Source organism: Salvelinus alpinus, chromosome 37 (assembly GCF_045679555.1).
Source record: "Salvelinus alpinus chromosome 37, SLU_Salpinus.1, whole genome shotgun sequence".
NCBI classification, from domain to species: Eukaryota; Metazoa; Chordata; class Actinopteri; order Salmoniformes; family Salmonidae; genus Salvelinus; species Salvelinus alpinus.
In genome coordinates, this window is record NC_092122.1 from 18369197 (window position 1) to 18390846 (window position 21650).

A 21650-nucleotide genomic window follows, 5' to 3' on the forward strand; every position below is an offset into this window, starting at 1 on the left:
GCCACCATAACCCAGGATTATTATACACAGATACAGTCAGTCAGTCAACAGACTGTATACCATTGAACTGGGACAAAGACCTGCATTACTCAACAGAGACAGACAGAGGGACTGGTATTTCCCCCCCAGGTCAGAAAAATGGGACTACCGCCGGAGACAAATGTTACACAACCAACCCTCAGGGGTAGAGCGTTCTTATACACACACACCCTGACACACACACACACACACACACACACACACACACACACACACACACACACACACACACACACACACACACACACACACACACACACACACACACACACACACACACACACACACACACACACACACACACACACACACACACACACCAGCAATAGGCATGTGGGATGCTGAGGGCTGTGTAGACCTAGGTACTGTGCACTAAAATTAGGTCACAGTCAGGCAACGATTCAAGCGATTAAGTGTGTTTACCAGTGTGTGTGTGTGTGTGTGTGTGTGTGTGTGTGTGTGTGTGTGTGTGTGTGTGTGTCTGGATATGTGCTTGCGAACATGTGTTGTGTGTATGTATGTACACTTGTGTGTACATTTACATGTGTCTGTGTGTTTACATGTCTGTGTGTCTGTGTATGTATGCTTGTGAGTGTGTTTACGTTAGTGTGTGTGTGTGTGTGTGCGTTTGCCCTGTAGGGTTCCCCAGGGAATGCAGACACAGTGAATGCATTGTCATTAATTTAATCAAAGGTAAATCATCTGAGCACATAGGCTCTAGGTGGAGAGTTGTGCATGAGAGCCTTTTTAAAGCTCACCAGCTGTCAGTCTGTTTGCCCCGAAGCATTTTGCACCGGGTGATACCTCAGCCTGCCACTAGGGAGGTGACTCTGTGCTATGGTAACCACTTCAAAGCTCTTCTCTTTGTTTGAGCTTCTACAAGTGACAAGACTAAACCTTCTCAATAAGGCAACAGTGGAAGAGCATACCTCTCTTTCTATTGTTTAGAACTCTCTCTCTCTCTCTCTCCCTTTCTATTGATTAGAACTCTCTCTCTCCCTTTCTACTGATTAGAACTCTCTCTCTCCCTTTCTACTGTTTAGAACTCTCTCTCTCTCTCTTTCTACTGTTTAGAACTCTCTCTCTCCCTTTCTATTGTTTAGAACTCTCTCTCTCTCTTTTTACTGTTTAGAACTCTCTCTCTTTTTACTGTTTAGAACTCTCTCTCTCCCTTTCTACTGTTTAGAACTCTCTCTCTCCTTTTCTACTGTTTAGAACTCTCTCTCTCTTTCTACTGTTTAGAACTCTCTCTCTCTCTCTCTCTTTCTATTGTTTAGAACTCTCTCTCTCTCTCTCTTTTCTATTGTTTAGAACTCTCTCTCTCTCTCTTTCTATTGTTTAGAACTCTCTCTCTCTCTTTCTACTGTTTAGAACTCTCTCTCTCTCTTTCTACTGTTTAGAACTCTCTCTCTCTCTTTCTACTGTTTAGAACTCTCTCTCTCCCTTTCTCTCTCTCTCTCTTTCTATTGTTTATAACTCTCTCTCTCTCTCTCTCTCTCTCTTTCTCTCTTTCTACTGTTTAGAACTCTCTCTCTCTCTTTCTACTGTTTAGAACTCTCTCTCTCATTCTACTGTTTAGAACTCTCTCTCTTTCTACTGTTTAGAACTCTCTCTCTCTCTCTCTCCTTCTACTGTTTAGAACTCTCTCTCTCTCTTTCTACTGTTTAGAACGCTCTCTCTCTTTATACTGTTTAGAACTCTCTCTCTTTCTACTGTTTAGAACTCTCTCTCTCTCTCTCGTTCTATTGTTTAGAACTCTCTCTCTCTTTCTACTGTTTAGAACTCTCTCTCTCTCTCTCGTTCTATTGTTTAGAACTCTCTCTCTCTTTCTACTGTTTAGAACTCTCTCTCTCCTTCTACTGTTTAGAACTCTCTCTCTCCCTTTCTACTGTTTAGAACTCTCTCTCTCTCTGTCTATTGTTTAGAACTCTCTCTCTCCCTTTCTACTGTTTAGAACTCTCTCTCTCTCTACTGTTTAGAACTCTCTCTCTCTCTCTCCTTCTACTGTTTAGAACTCTCTCTCTCTCATTCTACTGTTTAGAACTCCCTCTCTCTCTCTTTCTACTGTTTAGAACTCCCTCTCTCTCTCCTTCTACTGTTTAGAACTCTCTCTCTCTCCTTCTACTGTTTAGAACTCTCTCTCTCTCCTTCTACTGTTTAGAACTCTCTCTCTGCTGTTTAGAACTCTCTCTCTCCCTTTCTCTCTATCTCTCTTTCTATTGTTTAGAACTCTCTTTCTCCCTTTCTCTCTATCTCTCTTTCTATTGTTTAGAACTCTCTCTCTCTCCTTCTACTGTTTAGAACTCTCTCTCTCTCCTTCTACTGTTTAGAACTCTCTCTCTCTGCTGTTTAGAACTCTCTCTCTCCCTTTTTCTCTATCTCTCGTTCTATTGTTTAGAACTCTCTCTCTTTCTACTGTTTAGAACTCTCTCTCTCTCTCTTTCTACTGTTTAGAACTCTCTCTCTCTTTCTCTCTCTTTCTGCTGTGTAGAACTCTCTCCCCCTTTCTCTCTCTCTCTCTCTTTCTACTGTTTAGAACTCTCTCTCTCCCCCTTTCTCTCTCTCTCTCTTTCTACTGTTTAGAACTTTCTCTCTCTCTTTCTATTGTTTAGAGCTCTCGCTCTCTCTTTCTCTCTCCCTTTCTCTCTCTCTCTCTCTCTCTCTTGTTTAGAACTCTCTCTCTCCCTTTCTCTCTCTCCCTTTCTCTCTCTCTCGTAAACACACGTTAACACACTTAAAAGGTCATGTCAAATGCCAGTGGGCTGGCACGTTGAATCGTTGCCTGACTGTGACCTAAATTCAGTGCACAGTACCTAGGTCTATACAGCGATGCATACAAAGCCCTCCCTCGCCCTCCTTTCGGAAAATCTGACCATGTCTCCATTTTGTTGCTCCCAGCCTATAGACAGAAACTAAAAAAGGAAACGCCCCTGCTCAGGTCTGTTCAACGCTGGTCCGACCAATCTGATTCCAAGCTTCAAGATTGCTTCGATCACGTGGACTGGGATATGTTCCAGATAGCATCGAACAACAACATTGATGTATACGCTGATTCTGTGAGCGAGTTTATTAGCAAGTGCATTGGTGATGTTCTACCCACAGCGACTATTAAAGCCTTCCCCAACCAGAAACCGTGGATCGATGGCAGCATTCGCGCAAAACTGAAAGCGCGAACCACTGCTTTTAACCAGGGCAAGGTGACCGGAAACATGACCGCATACAAACAGTGTAGCTATTCCCTCCACAAGGCAATCAAACAAGCTAAGCGTCAGTATAGAGACAAAGTAGAGTCACAATTCAACGGCTCAGACACAAGAGGTATGTGGCAGGGTCTACAGTCAATCACGGATTACAAAAAGATAACCAGCCCCATCGCGGACCCCGATGTCTTGCTCCCAGACAAACTAAACAGCTTCTTTGCTCACTTTGAGGACAATACAGTGCCGCAGACACGGCCCGCTACCAAAACCTGCGGGCTCTCCTTCACCACAGCCAACGTGAGTAAAACATTTAAACGTGTTAATCCTCACAAGGCTGCTGGCCCAGACGGCATCCCTAGCCGCGTCCTCAGAGCATGTGTTTACAGACATATTAAATCAATCCCTATCCCAGTCTGCTGTTCCCACATGCTTCAAGAGGGCCACCATTGTTCCTGTTCCCAAGAAAGCTAAGGTAACTGACCTAAACGACTATCGCTAAACGACTATCGCATGTGAAGTGCTTTGAGAGACTAGTCAAGGATCATATCACCTCCACCCTACCTGACAACCTACACCCACTCCAATTTGCTTACCGTCCCAATAGGTCCACAGACGACGCAATTGCCATCACACTGCACACTGCCCTAACCCAACTGGACAAGAGGAATACCTATGTAAGAATGCTGTTCATCGACTACAGCTCAGCATTTAACACCATAGTACCCTCCAAACTCGTCATTAAGCTCGAGACCCTGGGTCTCGACCCCGCCCTGTGCAACTGGGTCCTGGACTTTCTGACGGGCCGCCCCCAGGTGGTGAGGGTAGGAAACAACATCTCCACCCCGCTGATCCTCAACACTGGGGCCCCACAAGGGTGCGTTCTCAGCCCTCTCCTGTACTCCCTGTTCACCCATGACTGCATGGCCATGCACGCCTCCAACTCAATCATCAAGTTTGCAGACGACACTACAGTGGTAGGCTTGATTACCAACAACAACGAGACGGCCTGCAGGGAGGAGGTGAGGGCCCTCGGAGGGTGGTGTCAGGAAAATAACCTCACACTCAATGTCAACAAAACAAAGGAGATGATCGTGGACTTCAGGAAACAGCAGAGGGAGCACCCCCCTATCCACATCGACGGGACAGTAGTGGAGAAGGTGGAAAGTTTTAAGCTTCTCGGTTTACACATCACAGACAATCTGAAATAGTCCACCCACACAGACAGCATGGTGAAGAAGGCGCAACAGCGCCTCTTCAACCTCAGGAGGCTGAAGAAATTTGGCATGTTACCAAAAACATTCACAAACTTTTACAGATGCACAATCGAGAGCATCCTGTCGGGCTGTATCACCGCCTGGTACGGCAACTGTTCTGCCCACAACCATAAGGCTCTCCAGAGGGTAGTGAGGTCTGCACAACGCATCACTGGGGGCAAACTACCTGCCCTCCAGGACACCTACACCACCCGATGTCACAGGAAAACCAAAAAGATCATCAAGGACAACAACCACCCGAGCCACTGCCTGTTCACCCCGGTATCATCCAGAAGGTGAGGTCAGTACAGGTGCATCAAAGCTGGGACCGAGAGATTGAAAACAGCTTCTATCTCAAGGCCATCAGACTGTTAAACAGCCATCACTAACATTGAGTGGCTGCTGCCAACATACTGACTCAAATCTCTAGCCACTTAATAATTAAAAATTGGATTTAATAAATGTATCACTAGTGACTTTAAACAATGCCACTTTATATAATGTTTACATACCCTACATTACTCATCTCATGTGTATATACTGTACTCTATACCATCTACTGCATCTTGCCTATGCCGTTCGGCCATCGCTCATCCATGTATTTATATGTACAGATTCTTCTTCATTCCTTTACACTTGTGTGTGTATAAGGTAGTTGTTGTGAAATTGTTAGATTACTTGTTAGATATTACTGCATGGTCGGAACTAGAAGCACAAGCATTTCGGTACACTCGCATTAACATCTGCTAACCATGTGTATGTGACCAATCAAATTTGATTTGATTTGATTTGGTTTATTCTTTTGAGCTCTCTCTCCCTTTCTCTCTCTCTATTGTTTTGAACTCTCTCTCTCCCTTTCTCTCTCTCTCTTTCTATTGTTTAGAACTCTCTCTCTCCCTTTCTCTCTTTCTTTATATTGTTTAGAACTCTCTCTCTCCCTTTCTCTCTCTCTCTCTCTTTTGTTTAGAATTCTCTCTCTCCCTTTCTCTCTCTCCCTTTCTCTCTCTCCCTTTCTCTCTCTCTAGTTCTATTGTTTAGAACTCTCTCTCTCTCTTTCTCTCTCTCGCTTTCTCTCTCTCGCTTTCTCTCTCTCCCTTTCTCTCTCCCCCTTTCTCTCTCCCCCTTTCTCTCTCTCCCTTTCTCTATATCTCTCGCACTACTGCTTATAACTCTCTCTCTCCCTTTCTCTCTCTCGCTTTATCGCTCTCCCTTTCTCTCTCTCCCTTTCTCTCTCTCCCTTTCTCTCTCTCTCTCTACTGTTTAGAACTCTCTCTCTCCCTTTCTCTCTCTTTCTATTGTTTAGATCTCTCTCTCTCCCTTTCTCTCTCTCTCTTTCTCTAACAACCCCTGGTATGGTAAAAACTTTGGCAGAGGTGATGTCATCATGCTACAGACTGAATATTCTGCACGGTCTGTATGTACGTATGTTTGTGTGTATATTAGACTTGTCGCGGACAGGCATCTGTGAGTGTGTGTATATTTTATCCATCGCTAGGCGTGTGTGTGTGTGTGTGTGTGTGTGTGTGTGTGTGTGTGTGTGTGTGTGTGTGTGTGTGTGTGTGTGTGTGTGTGTGTGTGTGTGTGTGTGTGTGTGTGTGTGTGTGTGTGTGTGTGTGTGTGTGTGTGTGTGTGTGTGTGTGTGTGTGTGTGTGTGTGTGTGTGTGTGTGTATTCAGTCCCACCCCCTGGTGGAAAGAGCTTTAGTGGCTTTCTATGGTTTAGTGGTGTGTCACATTTAGCCAGTGAAGAAGTGATTCTAGTCTTTTTACTCAGAATACCAATTCGGGACAATAATAGTAACAAGTAAATGGATTCAGATGTTAAATGCCCATTGCCTAGACATTGTGTACTTAGATTGAGATGCAGTGACTTCTATAAAACCCCACAAGCTTTCTCAGAAATGAGTGTGTATTTACTGTCTTTCAGGTTTCATTTTTCTGAGCGGTTTATTTTAGGCTTATATCTCTGGTTGTCAGGATATCTGGAATTCTTATGAAGCTCCTTTGTGCAACACATCAAATGAGAACAAGCTCATTGGAAAGAGATGAAAACATTTACTCAAAAGGCCTTCTGATTGCAGATTTTGTTTATCATGCATCACATTGAACAATTCCTTAGCTGGTTTCATCATTAGTCAATATTACACCAGGCTCTCAGGTGACCAGATCAGATCCATCCCAAATCTGATGACAGCTATAGGGCTTAAGGCCCAACTGCACATCCAAACACATGAATTCCCAACCGGGGCTAGTGAGCCACCATCCTAGAAACTCTTTCCAAACGAATCTGTCATTTAGGAATATTACATCCTCAGAGGGGGGAGGGGGTGGAGAGAGGAGATGACACGATGGTTACATAAACACACTTCAAAAAGCACTAGGCTTTCGACGACCGGCTTCAAAGCGCTTTGGCTGTGTAGGCCCCATAGAGAGAGAAAGGAAGGAAGGAAGGAAGGAAGGAAGGAAGGAAGGAAGGAAGGAAGGAAGGAAGGAAGGAAGGAAGGAAGGAAGGAAGGAAGGAAGGAAGGAAGGAAGGAAGGAAGGAAGGAAGGAAGGAAGGAAGGAAGGAAGGAAGGAAGGAAGGAAGGAAGGAAGGAAGGAAGGAAGGAAAAGAGGGAAGAGGGGGATATAGTGAGAGATTTAGACAGAAAGCAAGTGAGAGAAAGAGAAAAATAGAGAGATTGAGAGATTTAGAAAGCGAGTGAGCGAGAAAAAGAAAGATAGATAGAGAGAGAGAGTAGCCCCCCCATGTGCCTGATCATAAATGAGTGATGAGGAGTAGTGCGCCTGACATGTGGCACATTTCCATGCATCCTAAAGCCCTTAATGGATTAATTGCATCTTGTTCCATGTTTTATGAGACTGGTTGCCAGACGGGCAGACACTTCATGTTACAGAGTGGGAGATCGCTCGAGCAGCCTTGTAGTTTTAAACCAGTACCCTAGCCATGCGCCACGCAACTCCTGCTCAACAGAAAGTATGAGAATTGACTTTAAGTTTGAGAATATACTCTTAGAATTATTCTATGGTTATCAAAAATATACAGTGCAAAGTAACATATCTAATGTTATCCATAGGTATGGGATGTGTTGTGAAAATGACCCCTTACCCACACAGTTCAGAGGTAGAAGTAACGAGCCAAAGTCAAAAAAGCAATTGATTATTTGGATTGAAAATATTCTCATTCTCAGAAAGGAGGAGAGAGAGAAAAAAATTAAGAAACTAAAAAGGGTAACGCAGCGTACTTCATGATCCTGAGGATTAAAAGGAAAAACAACGATCCGCCCTTTTCCACCAACGCCAAACCAAACGTAAACAACTTTCTGAACACCGAGCCTGATCTCTGCTTCCGTAACCATGGTGAACTTGGTGAACAGGTTTGCCGTGGCAGAGTGCTCGGACTGCCACCTTTGAGAGTTGTGGTGGTATGGTGCCCACCCCTGAGTCACATGTTTGCTGTCCAAGCAAATGGGACTACTGGGCAGACGATTGCTTCAAGACCAGCCAATCTAACACAGTCGCAGTGTTTGCTTGGGCAAGAATCTATCCAAAGGGAAGTTAATTGAGTTACAGTTTGTTGGTCAAAAAGCAAGGTCTGACACTTTGGTCATTCTGGTCACTTGACACAGACTGATGCTTGTGATCATGGAAGCTTGTTCTTATGCAGTTGCCATGCAACCTCTCTTGACCCTTTCTGTAGTTCCATGCAATTGTCTGGTCGTGTTTTTCTTATAATGTTGTGTTTATATGACATTGTCCTTGCTAGTTCTGGGGTAGAGGAATGCAGTGCACCAACAGTAGCCGTTTAGCCACTTTAACAATGACTGCTAATAACAAGAGTTGGACATATTTAGACGCTGTCAAAGGTAACATTGTGTCTACTGCCTTGATGTTTCCACAGCAAATAAATACAGTGTTCTGGTGTCACAGGTCTATTGTGCTACCAAACAAACATGGCGAGACACATGCTCAATTCAACGTCCTTACACCTAAATGGTCTAATCGATTTAGCACAATTCCTACCATATGACTATGTTACCGTAGCAGCTATTGGGGTCAGATACCAGAAACGTTTATTTTACAGAAAGACCTAGATTTTCTCTTAAGCGTTAGGCAATGTACAATTCCATTCTGCTTCCAACCTTTTCTCTGCTGCTTTGGACAAGGAAAAGGGCTCACATCAACGCTAGAGACTTTCCTCTAATTTGTCTTTTATGTAAGTGTCATTATTTCAAATCCCCCCCCCAATGCCTGACTCAGTCATAAACAGAGCAGGAAGTCAAGCCCTCGGAAAACTGTTTTCTCTTCCAAGATTACATTGCAGCTGATTTGTGGACACATAAGTAATGCTAAACACGCGTAAATCTTGCAAATGCATAACAAAGGAAAACAAGTCATCTCAAAGATATTTTTCAAGCAACCATGTGCATGACAAGGATACGACTCATACGAATATGCTGTAGCTCTGAACTAGTCAATCCCTCAGTCTTCTAACTCAAGTTTCTATTTCCAAAGATTTGGGCATTGTTCTTCATTATATTTTGAACAATACAAATTGTATTCCTCTTGCATGACTATCCATGTGTCACGTTCTGACCTTAGTTCCTTTTTTATGTCTTTATTTTGGTTTGGTCAGGGCGTGAGTTGGGGTGGGCATTCTATGTTCTATATTCTATGTTTTGTTCTATGTGTTGCATTTCTGTGTTTGGCCTAGTATGGTTCCCAATCAGAGGCAGCTGTCAATCGTTGTCTCTGATTGAGAACCATACTTAGGTAGCCTGTTCCCACCTGTGTTTGTGGGTAGTTGTTTCCTGTTTTGTGTTTGTTTCACCATTCAGGACTGTTTCGGGTTTTCTTTGTCATTCACTTTGTTATTTTTGTATTTTTTCGTGTTCTGTTATATTAAAGTAACATGGACACTTACCACACTGCATTTTGGTCTGATCCTTCATATTCCTCATCAGAAGAGGAAGACAACCGTTACACCATGCTACAGTGTTAGCACTGACATGTAGATTGGATGACGACCTACGCTGAAGCAGTAACGTTGATGTAGAGTGTAGGTTTGGATTGAAATCTGTTATAGCATTAGAATTAAACCAATCTACTGGAAGGAAGCGGATGCTAGCATCCCACAGTTGAAACTTTGAGTTGCGTGAATATTATCTTATTTACTATCTGTCAAATCATGTTTAGCATTCGTATTTCCCATGTCATTACCGCCCATATTTCATTAGCTAACCCAATCAAAATATTACAGAGCAGACTTGACGAGAAAAAAAGAAAAAGCCTATAACAAGTTGTCCCTGGTGAAAAAAATTATAAACGTATCAGTATATTATGTAATCCTGAAATAGTCCAGCGTATCTTTAATGAGACTCGGCACTTGTGTTCCCTCTTGTCGGCGACCTTTGACCTGCTATAGTCTAGAGAGCACGCATGCAGAGTTATGTCTGCAAGACGCTGCACAGGAGTCGCACCGCAACGTTTCCATATGGAAACGTACAGGGTTGGCATCCTTCAGTGTCAATAAACGTCTGATTAGATTCAAACGTCTTAACGACATGTTTTTTAATTTATGTTAAGGATTCTATGGACCTATCTTACTGAACGTTTTCTCCAGTGGAAGGTTTGCACCCGGGGAGAGTTAAAAAAATACATCTAATCTGCAATTTTGTTTTATTTCTTCTCTTAGCCCTTGTTTAGCTTCTTGTTCAACATTTTATGTTGGGTGGGATCCCTTTTGAAATGGCCAGGTGCTAAATTTGCACCGTCTACAGTACAGTGGGTATAGAAAGCCCCCTTTCAAAATGTTCACCTTTTGCTGACTTACAGCCTGAAATGAACACACATAAAATACGAATTTTCCGGCTTTATTTACACACAGTAACCTACAATATCCAAGTGAAAAACAAATTCTAAAAAACTTGGTTCAACCAATTGTAATATTTGGTGGAACAACCTTTTGCTTGAATTACAGCCATGAGTCTCTTTGAAATGTCTCTACTAACTTTGCACACCTAGACTATGCAATATTTGCCCATTTTTCCTTGCAGAACTGTTCAAGCTCAGTCAAAATTCATGGTGACCGCTCATTGACAGGAATAATCAAGTCATTCCACAGATTCTCGATGGGATTTAGGTCGAGGCCCTGACTAGGCCAGTCAAGGACATTCACCTTCTTGACCTTCAGCCACTGTACGGTTGCTTTGGCGGTGTGCTTTGGGTCATTGTCATGTTGAAATGTGAACCAACTTCCCATTCTCCTCAAGAATCAGTATTTTGCACTGTCCATTTCCCCTTCTATCCTGACAAATGCTCCAGTCCCTGCTGAAGAGAAACACCCCCACAACCGGATGCTACCACCGCCGTGCTTTACTGTAGACATGGTGTTCTATACTGTAGGCATGGTGTTCTATACTGTAGGCATGGTGTTCTTTACTGTAGGCATGGTGTTTACTGTAGGCATGGTGTTCTATACTGTAGGCATGGTGTTCTATACTGTAGGCATGGTGTTCTTTACTGTAGGCATGGTGTTCTATACTGTAGGCATGGTGTTCTTTACTGTAGGCATGGTGTTCTATACTGTAAACATGGTGTTCTATTCTGTAGGCATGGTGTTCTTTACTGTAGGCATGGTGTTCTTTACTGTAGGCATGGTGTTCTATACTGTAAACATGGTGTTCTATACTGTAGGCATGGTGTTCTTTATTGTTGGCATGGTGTTCTTTACTGTAGACATGGTGTTCTATACTGTAGGCATGGTGTTCTTTACTGTAGGCATGGTGTTCTTTACTGTAGGCATGGTGTTCTTTACTGTAGACATGGTGTTCTATTCTGTAGGCATGGTGTTCTTTACTGTAGGCATGGTGTTCTATTCTGTAGGCATGGTGTTCTATTCTGTAGGCATGGTGTTCTTTACTGTAGGCATGGTGTTCTTTATTGTTGGCATGGTGTTCTTTATTGTTGGCATGGTGTTCTTTATTGTTGGCATGGTGTTCTTTACTGTAGACATGGTGTTCTATACTGTAGGCATGGTGTTCTTTACTGTAGGCATGGTGTTCTTTATTGTTGGCATGGTGTTCTTTATTGTTGGCATGGTGTTCTTTATTGTTGGCATGGTGTTCTATACTGTAGGCATGGTGTTTACTGTAGACATGGTGTTCTATACTGTAGGCATGGTGTTCTATACTGTAGGCATGGTGTTCTATACTGTAGACATGGTGTTCTATACTGTAGGCATGGTGTTCTATTCTGTAGGCATGGTGTTCTTTACTGTAGGCATGGTGTTCTATTCTGTAGGCATGGTGTTCTTTACTGTAGGCATGGTGTTCTTTACTGTAGGCATGGTGTTCTATACTGTAAACATGGTGTTCTATACTGTAGGCATGGTGTTCTTTATTGTTGGCATGGTGTTCTTTACTGTAGACATGGTGTTCTATACTGTAGGCATGGTGTTCTTTACTGTAGGCATGGTGTTCTTTACTGTAGGCATGGTGTTCTTTACTGTAGGCATGGTGTTCTTTACTGTAGACATGGTGTTCTATACTGTAGGCATGGTGTTCTATTCTGTAGGCATGGTGTTCTTTACTGTAGGCATGGTGTTCTATTATGTAGGCATGGTGTTCTATTCTGTAGGCATGGTGTTCTTTACTGTAGGCATGGTGTTCTTTATTGTTGGCATGGTGTTCTTTATTGTTGGCATGGTGTTCTTTATTGTTGGCATGGTGTTCTTTACTGTAGACATGGTGTTCTATACTGTAGGCATGGTGTTCTTTATTGTTGGCATGGTGTTCTTTATTGTTGGCATGGTGTTCTTTATTGTTGGCATGGTGTTCTATACTGTAGGCATGGTGTTTACTGTAGACATGGTGTTCTATACTGTAGGCATGGTGTTCTATACTGTAGGCATGGTGTTCTATACTGTAGACATGGTGTTCTATACTGTAGGCATGGTGTTCTATACTGTAGGCATGGTGTTCTATACTGTAGGCATGGTGTTCTTTACTGTAGACATGGTGTTCTATACTGTAGACATGCTGTTCTTTATTGTTGGCATGGTGTTCTTTATTGTTGGCATGGTGTTCTTTACTGTAGACACGGTGTTCTATACTGTAGACACGGTGTTCTTTACTGTAGACACGGTGTTCTTTACTGTAGACATGGTGTTCTTTACTGTAGACATGGTGTTCTTTACTGTAGGCATGGTGTTCTTTATTGTTGGCATGGTGTTCTTTACTGTAGACACGGTGTTCTATACTGTAGACACGGTGTTCTTTATTGTAGGCATGGTGTTCTTTACTGTAGGCATGGTGTTCTTTACTGTAGACATGGTGTTCTATACTGTAGGCATGGTGTTCTATTCTGTAGGCATGGTGTTCTTTACTGTAGGCATGGTGTTCTATTCTGTAGGCATGGTGTTCTTTACTGTAGGCATGGTGTTCTTTACTGTAGGCATGGTGTTCTATACTGTAAACATGGTGTTCTATACTGTAGGCATGGTGTTCTTTACTGTTGGCATGGTGTTCTTTACTGTAGACATGGTGTTCTATACTGTAGGCATGGTGTTCTTTACTGTAGGCATGGTGTTCTTTACTGTAGGCATGGTGTTCTTTACTGTAGACATGGTGTTCTATACTGTAGGCATGGTGTTCTATTCTGTAGGCATGGTGTTCTTTACTGTTGGCATGGTGTTCTATTCTGTAGGCATGGTGTTCTATTCTGTAGGCATGGTGTTCTTTACTGTAGGCATGGTGTTCTTTATTGTTGGCATGGTGTTCTTTATTGTTGGCATGGTGTTCTTTACTGTAGACATGGTGTTCTATACTGTAGGCATGGTGTTCTATACTGTAGGCATGGTGTTCTATACTGTAGGCATGGTGTTCTATTCTGTAGGCATGGTGTTCTTTACTGTAGGCATGGTGTTCTTTATTGTTGGCATGGTGTTCTTTATTGTTGGCATGGTGTTCTTTATTGTTGGCATGGTGTTCTTTACTGTAGACATGGTGTTCTATACTGTAGGCATGGTGTTCTTTACTGTAGGCATGGTGTTCTTTATTGTTGGCATGGTGTTCTTTACTGTAGACATGGTGTTCTATACTGTAGGCATGGTGTTCTATACTGTAGGCATGGTGTTCTATACTGTAGGCATGGTGTTCTATTCTGTAGGCATGGTGTTCTTTACTGTAGGCATGGTGTTCTTTATTGTTGGCATGGTGTTCTTTATTGTTGGCATGGTGTTCTTTATTGTTGGCATGGTGTTCTTTACTGTAGACATGGTGTTCTATACTGTAGGCATGGTGTTCTTTACTGTAGCCATGGTGTTCTTTATTGTTGGCATGGTGTTCTATACTGTAGGCATGGTGTTCTATACTGTAGGCATGGTGTTCTATACTGTAGACATGGTGTTCTATACTGTAGGCATGGTGTTCTATACTGTAGGCATGGTGTTCTATACTGTAGGCATGGTGTTCTTTACTGTAGACGTGGTGTTCTATACTGTAGACATGCTGTTCTTTATTGTTGGCATGGTGTTCTTTATTGTTGGCATGGTGTTCTTTACTGTAGACACGGTGTTCTATACTGTAGACACGGTGTTCTTTACTGTAGACATGGTGTTCTTTACTGTAGACATGGTGTTCTTTACTGTAGACATGGTGTTCTTTACTGTAGGCATGGTGTTCTTTATTGTTGGCATGGTGTTCTTTACTGTAGACACGGTGTTCTATACTGTAGACACGGTGTTCTTTATTGTAGACATGGTCTTCTTTACTGAAGGCATGGTGTTCTTTACTGTAGACATGGTGTTGTTTACTGTATTGAGTTTTCGCCAGACATATTGTTTTGCATTCAGGCAAAAAAGTTCAATTTTGGTCTCATCTGACCACAGCACCTTTTGCTGCTTGGCATCGGAATCTGAAATGTGCTTTTTGGCAAAGCTCAAATGAGACTTGATGTGTCTTTTTATGAGGAGTGGTGTTTTTCTTGCCACCCTCCCATAGAGGCCAGATTTGTGGAGAGCTTGTGGTGTTGTTTACACACAACACATTGACCAGTCTTAAAAGACCAGCCATAAAGACCTGAAGCTCCTTCAAAGTGGCCATTGGCTTCTTGGTAGCCTCTCTGATCAGTCTCCTCCTTGCCAGGTCATCCAGTTTGGAGGGACGGCCTGATCTATGTAGGGTCTGGGTGGTGCCATATTTCCATGGACCTGTTTTTCTGACTCAAAGCTTAAAGATTAAAGATTACCCACTCCGCTTCTTCTCTGCAAGGATTTTGTGTGTTTGTGCCCCGTGGCGGGTAGATTCATGGCTAACCTACTTTTCCCCCAGGTGTGTTCTGTTGGCCTTGTGAAGCTCCTTGGGTAGAGAGAGAGGGAGGGTAGCAGCTCTTCATGGGGGTAATCCTCCCATCCCTTAAGGAACGGGTCTATAGGGAGAAAGGGAGAGAGGAGACACACAGGAAGTTTCCCAAACATGACAGGAAAAGTCCAAACTAATCAGCAAATGCTCATTGTGGCTCCGCGCCAAGCTCGGTCACCGCCGCGCAGACAAATGCCAAGAACGCGTGGAACTAATCCTTGGGTATTAGCATCCTTCTCTCCCTCTCTCCATTACTCTACCTTTAAGTCCCCCTCTCTCACACACTATCTATGCCTCAACCTCTCTCCCTAGCTGTTTCTCTCCATTTCCCCATCTCTCCAGCCCTCCCTTTCACTTTTCACTCATTTGATCAATATCCCTTGTTTCTGTCTCACTACAGGGATAGCAGCCTGGTACCAGTTCTTATTTCTACCTCCTCTATCTCCTTCTCTCTCACTCCCCAGACCGTAACACTAGCCTCCTCATCCCAGTCCTCCCCCTCCTCTATCCCCTTCTCTCTCACTCCCCAGACAGTAACACTAGCCTCCTCATCCCAGTCCTCCCCCTCCTCTATCCCCTTCTCTCTCACTCCCCAGACAGTAACACTAGCCTCCTCATCCCAGTCCTCCCCCTCCTCTATCCCCTTCTCTCTCACTCCCCAGACAGTAACACTAGCCTCCTCATCCCAGTCCTCCCCCTCTTCTATCCCCTTCTCTCTCACTCCCCAGACAGTAACTCTAACACTAGCCTCCTCATCCCGGTCCTCCCCCTCCTCTACCCCTCACACTCTCCCTCTTTTCTCTCCCTCTCTCTCTCACTCCCCAGACAGTAACACTAGCCTCCTCATCCCAGTCCTCCCCCTCCTCTACCATCCTCTCTTCCTTCCCTCTCTCTCCCCAGACAGTAACACTAGCCTCCTCATCCCAGTCCTCCCCCTCCTCTACCATCCTCTCTTCCTTCCCTCTCTCTCCCCAGACAGTAGCTTAACTCCAGTGGTGGCTTCCCTGTCCCAGTGGGTGTAGAGCAGAGCAGTGTCTGTGCTGCTGGTACCAGGGCTTGGATTAAACCCCTGATATGGCTGATCTAGAGTTTGCATTAGCCACACTAATGGTTACGGTTAGGATGAGGATTAGGGGAGGGGAAGCTGATCCTAGATCTGTACCTAGCGGGAACTTCACCTTGGAGCTGGCATGGCTCACAGGTTCATTAGCACCTCTCCAGCAGGCCACATGATGCTTCGCATAGGACATGTGAGTGATCTTGTAGCTACAGTGCTGCTAGGCTAAGGTACAACGGTTAAGGATGGCTGAGAATGGAAAGCTACCTTGTCCACAAAATGACCTGATATTCAGAGTTAGCATATAGCTCCTGTACAAAATGACCTGATATTCAGAGTTAGCATGTAGCTCCTGTCCAAAATGACCTGATATTCAGAGTTAGCATATAGCTCCTGTCCAAAATGACCTGATATTCAGAGTTAGCATATAGCTCCTGTCCAAAATGACCTGATATTCAGAGTTAGCATATAGCTCCTGTACAAAATGACCTGATATTCAGAGTTAGCATATAACTCCTGTACAAAATGACCTGATATTCAGAGTTAGCATATAGCTCCTGTCCAAAATGACCTGATATTCAGAGTTAGCATATAGCTCCTGTACAAAATGACCTGATATTCAGAGTTAGCATATAGCTCCTGTACAAAATGACCTGATATTCAGAGTTAGCATATAGCTCCTGTACAAAATGACCTGATATTCAGAGTTAGCATATAGCTCCTGTCCAAAATGAGGTCAGAACACAATATTTAAAATACAATTAAAAAGTACCTAAAAAAACAACAACATTATCTTCAACATAACCACTGAGGAGATTGAACAGTTAGATTATTATCGCACAACATGCTGTAATTTAAGAACAGAATTGAGAAAAAAAAGAAATATAATAGAAAAAAGAGCAGGAGTGAGAATCGAAGGCCACTTGGAAATACTTAATGGTCCTCTTTGGCTGAGCGTGTAATGACTGACTCAGGGTTGTGTAATATAAGGACTTCCTGTTTTTCTACAAAATAAAATGTTTCTCCCCTGTTTCTCCACCACAAAGCCAAATCATTTGATGGGTCTGCATGTTTGTCAATGTGTGTGTGTGCGTTAGGGAAGGTGAGATTTTGTGTGCAAGAGATAGTGTGTGTGTGTGTGTCCACAGTGAGAGCAAGAGAGACAGAGAGAGAGAGAAATAGACAATGGTAGAGAATGGGAGAGTAAGAGAAAGTGTTTAATGTCCTGTACAATGTCTGTCACCTTGACTGAATCCCAGACATGCATATCATTCACAGCTCTGACTTCAGTTTATTATCTATCTCCTGATCAGTTTCCACTCGCTCTGTTTTTTGTTGTAACAGCTGGCTGAGAAATGTGGGGGATACCAGTCGGACTGTGTCACCTACACATCAATCCAGAGATCAATGGCGTAATGAGGGGAACTGTTTACCAGATCTACCAAGACCGAGATGGAAGATTCCACATGCTATCACTGCCAGTTCTGCTGTCTACATGCACCGTGAGGGAGGATAGGATTTGTGGATCTGTGCAGAATGAGCACCGGCCAATAGACAGGCAGAAAACCAGGAATACAGACATGTCATTCATGTTGAAGGCCAATCAGTCTCCAGTCATGAATCAATTTTTTTTTTTCTCCATGTTTTCCTTTCTGGTTCTCATTGTCCCTGGAGGTTTATTGAGGATGAGATGAGGGATATAGTCTTTACTGGTGTTCTGAAGTGGGAGAGGAGAAGGAATAGTAGTGGTTTGCGTCTTCACGAGATGCGGGGGAAAAGCGGGGAGCGGCGTTGAGTCATGGCGACTTAAATCATTTACACTGCCCCCTCACAAAGATATACAAACACACACATGCACACACACACACACACACATGCGCGCGCACACACACACACACACACACACACACACACACACACACACACACACACACACACACACACACACACACACACACACACACACACACACACACACACACACACACACACACACACACACACTGTGTTAAACATGCATCCCCCTCACAAAGATACACTCACACAATCTCATAGAAACTGGCAAATAAATACACAGGCCCCTCACAAGACTACACGTAGCCTATCACATAGCAGTGGTAACTACATCGCCCCCTCATGCAGATATACACAATCACGCAAACATCAAAAACACATCTGGATTTAATCACACCCACTGCCAACGTTGTTAACAAACTACTGCTGCCTACTGCATAGATCTAGGCCTACTTCTGATTCTGAATACTGGCAGGTAGCTGCCTGTCAGGGCACTCTTCCTGCTTATCCAACAGTAACCTAAAGCATTCTGCCCACAGCTGAGAAAAGCTACTGTCTTCATAGGATTCTGCATAAATGATGCTATGTGTGTTTGATTGAATTGTGGCCCAAGTAGAAGACACATCACACACTCGGAGATAGGCCTAGCCTACATAACTTAACCAACGTTTCAACCTAACAAACGTGTAAATATAGGCACACACACTTAAACACAACAATACACATTCAAACATTATAGACCGTAACGCAGATGTGAATAACACTCCTCTCTCATTCTGTCTCATGCAAACGCACACTCAAACACCAATACACCCCCTCCAACACACACACACACGCGCACACACACACACACACACGCACACACATCAACCTAGATACTATATTGTGTGTGTGTGTGTGTGTGTGTGTGTGTGTGTGTGTGTGTGTGTGTGTGTGTGTGTGTGTGTGTGTGTGTGTGTGTGTGTGTGTGTGTGTGTGTGTGTGTGTGTGTGTGTGTGTGTGTGTGTAGTCCTATGTTAAGTGATTTAGTGATACATTGAGGACATGAAAAGGTTGCAGTGGGGTCAGATCCATGTTCAGAGGTATAGATAACACAATGTAGATAGATGTATTCAATAGTCCAATACAGGCATGAATCAGCCTGTTGATGTATTAAACGTATATGTCTCTCTCTCTCACACAAACACACCAGCGTGCACACGCACACACGCACGCTCGTACACTCGCCCACCCACACACAGAAGCTATGCGGCTATATATCTTGATAAAGTGTACATGTAAATGCATGGAAGGGTCGTCTTATGAGGGTGTTGTTCAATATTCATGGTAATGGAGATGGAGAGGGACACACAGAACAGGGACACCCCCCCATGTCTAACAGACCCCCCCCACACATACCCAAACACAAACACATGCGCACACACACACACACACACACACACACACACACACACACACACACACACACACACACACACACACACACACACACACACACACACACACACACACACACACACACACACACACACACACACACACACACACACACACACACACCCAAACACAAACACATGCGCACACACACACATGCACACTACAGTATCCCATTTTCAATATAACCCTTTTCCTTATCGCATGTTTATGCATCACAATGCTTTTCCCCTCCATAATTTGGTTTTGGAGGCTCAGTCATTTCGGCAGCAGGTAACTAGTAGGATTAAAGGAAGATGAAACCCCATGCGGCGTGGTGAGTTGAGGGACATTCCAATCTCCTTGTGTCCAGACAGGGATGAGCAGAGGTGTGCGTGTGGGGCTCAGGGTAAAGAGGGGATTGGGTGTTAGTTTTAGCCCTCTGAACAGCCTCACCAGCTGCCACTGCCAATGCGCGAGCGAGCGTACCACATCCGTCTGGACCCTCCTTTTCTATCCTTCCCACCCCCCTCTGTTGTTGTTGTTGAGGTGGGCCCACATCCTCCAGTCCGTTGCATGTATGCATGTATTAGCTCTCTGCCTTGAAGTGCGGACGAGCGACCTTCAGACGCCCTCCGGTAACCATGGCAGCGCACGAATAGCCGTGCAAATTAGCATTTGCGTTCGCTAGCGCGGCGTCTTCAACAAAGCCCATCGATTTTGTCTCCGGGATTTATTCAGAAGAGCCTGCATTAGTGAGCCTTCTCTTCACTTAACTAAGATGGGTTTTTAAAATTAATTCAGTTACAAAGAGATTGGGAGGGAGGATCGGTCGATGAAAGAGAGAAAGAAAGAGAGAGAGAGAGAGAGTGAGAGAAAGATGAAAGAGAGAGGCAAACAGAAATAAATAGAGAAAGAGAGAAAGTCAGAAAGCCAAGAAGACAGAAAGATTGAGAGAAGGGGACCTGTCCTCCTAGTTCTATCTCTGTCTTGTTGTTTCAGGAGAACCTGAAGGGGTTTCAATAAAATAAGTTATTTTGGTCTATTGACTGGTATTGTGGAGGAACCCATTTAACCATTTAGAGGGTGTTGAAGCATAAAGCATAGAGAAGGGTGATGACGGGCTCCAGAAGGGTGATGACGGGCTCCAGAAGGGTGATGACGGGCTCCAGAAGGGTGATGACGGGCTCAAGAAGGGTGATGACGGGCTCAAGAAGGGTGATGACGGGCTCCAGAAGGGTGATGACGGGCTCCAGAAGGGTGATGACGGGGTCCAGAAGGGTGATGACGGGGTCCAGAAGGGTGATGACGGGCTCAAGAAGGGTGATGACGGGCTCCAGAAGGGTGATGACGGGGTCCAGAAGGGTGATGATGGGGTCCAGAAGGGTGATGACGGGCTCCAGAAGGGTGATGACGGGCTCCAGAAGGGTGATGATGGGGTCCAGAAGGGTGATGACGGGGTCCAGAAGGGTGATGACGGGGTCCGGAAGGGTGATGGCGGGTGATGACGCGGTCCAGAAGGGTGATGACGGGCTCCAGAAGGGTGATGACGGGCTCCAGAAGGGTGATGACGGGCTCTGGAAGGGTGATGACGGGCTCCGGAAGGGTGATGACGGGGTCCAGAAGGGTGATGACGGGGTCCGGAAGGGTGATAACGGGGTCCAGAAGGGTGATGACGGGTGATGACGCGGTCCAGAAGGGTGATGACGGGGTCCAGAAGGGTGATGACGGGCTCCAGAAGGGTGATGACGGGCTCTAGAAGTGTTTCTAACAAGGTTGGTTAAGATCCACTGGTGGGCCATTGATTCTTTCTCCTGGTTACTGGCTTACTAGTGCTCTTCCATGCCGTCCCTAGGAGGGGTGCATCACCTTGAGTGGGTTTAGTCACAGACGGGATCTTCCTGTCCGGTTTTGCACCCCCTCGGGCTTGTGCGGTGGAGTAAAACTTTGTGGGCTACACTCAGCCTTGTCTCAGGATAATAAGTTGGTGGTCTGTTGACATCCCTCTAGTGGTGTGGGGGCTGTGCATTGGCAAACTGGGTGGGGTTATATCTGCCTGGTTAGCCCTGTCCTGGGTATCGTCGGACAGGGCCACAGTGTCCCCCGACCCACCCCTGTCTCAGTCTCCAGTATCTAATAGTCCATGTGGCGGGGGGCTAGGGTCAGTCTGTTATATCTAGTGTGATTCTACTGTCTTACCTGGTGTCCTGTGTGAATTGAAGTATGCTCCCTCTAATTCTCTCTCTCCCTCTCTCCCACCCCGCCCGGAAGACCTGAGCCCTAGGATCAGACCAGGTAGCCTCAGGACTACCTGGCCTGATGACTCCTGGCTGTCCCCAGTCCACCTGATCGTGCTGCTGCTACAGTTTCAACTGTTCTGCCTATGGAACCCTGACCTGTTCATGTGCTACCTTGTCCCGGACCTGCTGTTTTCAACTCGCTCTCTCTAACACACCTGCTGTCTCGACCTCTGAGCGCTCGGCTATGAAAAGCCAACTGACATTTACTCCTGAGGTACTGACCTGTTGCATCTTC

General features: G+C 44.6%; 1 protein-coding gene and 1 long non-coding RNA gene across 2 annotated transcripts; both read left to right on the forward strand.

The window, feature by feature from the left end:
* Positions 1-4578: 4578 nt before the first annotated feature.
* On the forward strand, positions 4579-17530 carry LOC139566039 (uncharacterized). The gene is made up of 2 exons (XR_011673038.1): positions 4579-4788; positions 17253-17530. It is a non-coding gene; the product is annotated as an uncharacterized lncRNA (long non-coding RNA).
* A 2701-nt stretch (positions 17531-20231) lies between these two features.
* On the forward strand, positions 20232-21650 carry LOC139565726 (uncharacterized protein YhgE-like). The gene is made up of 2 exons (XM_071386223.1): positions 20232-20890; positions 21387-21650. Exon 1 carries the CDS (start codon positions 20232-20234, stop codon positions 20796-20798), a length of 567 nt encoding a protein of 188 aa, XP_071242324.1. The 3' UTR covers positions 20799-20890; positions 21387-21650.

What these genes read in the sequence shown, in the direction of transcription:
- LOC139565726 (XM_071386223.1), top strand. Translation starts at nt 20,232, where the DNA reads ATGACGGGCTCCAGAAGGGTGATGACGGGCTCCAGAAGGGTGATGACG.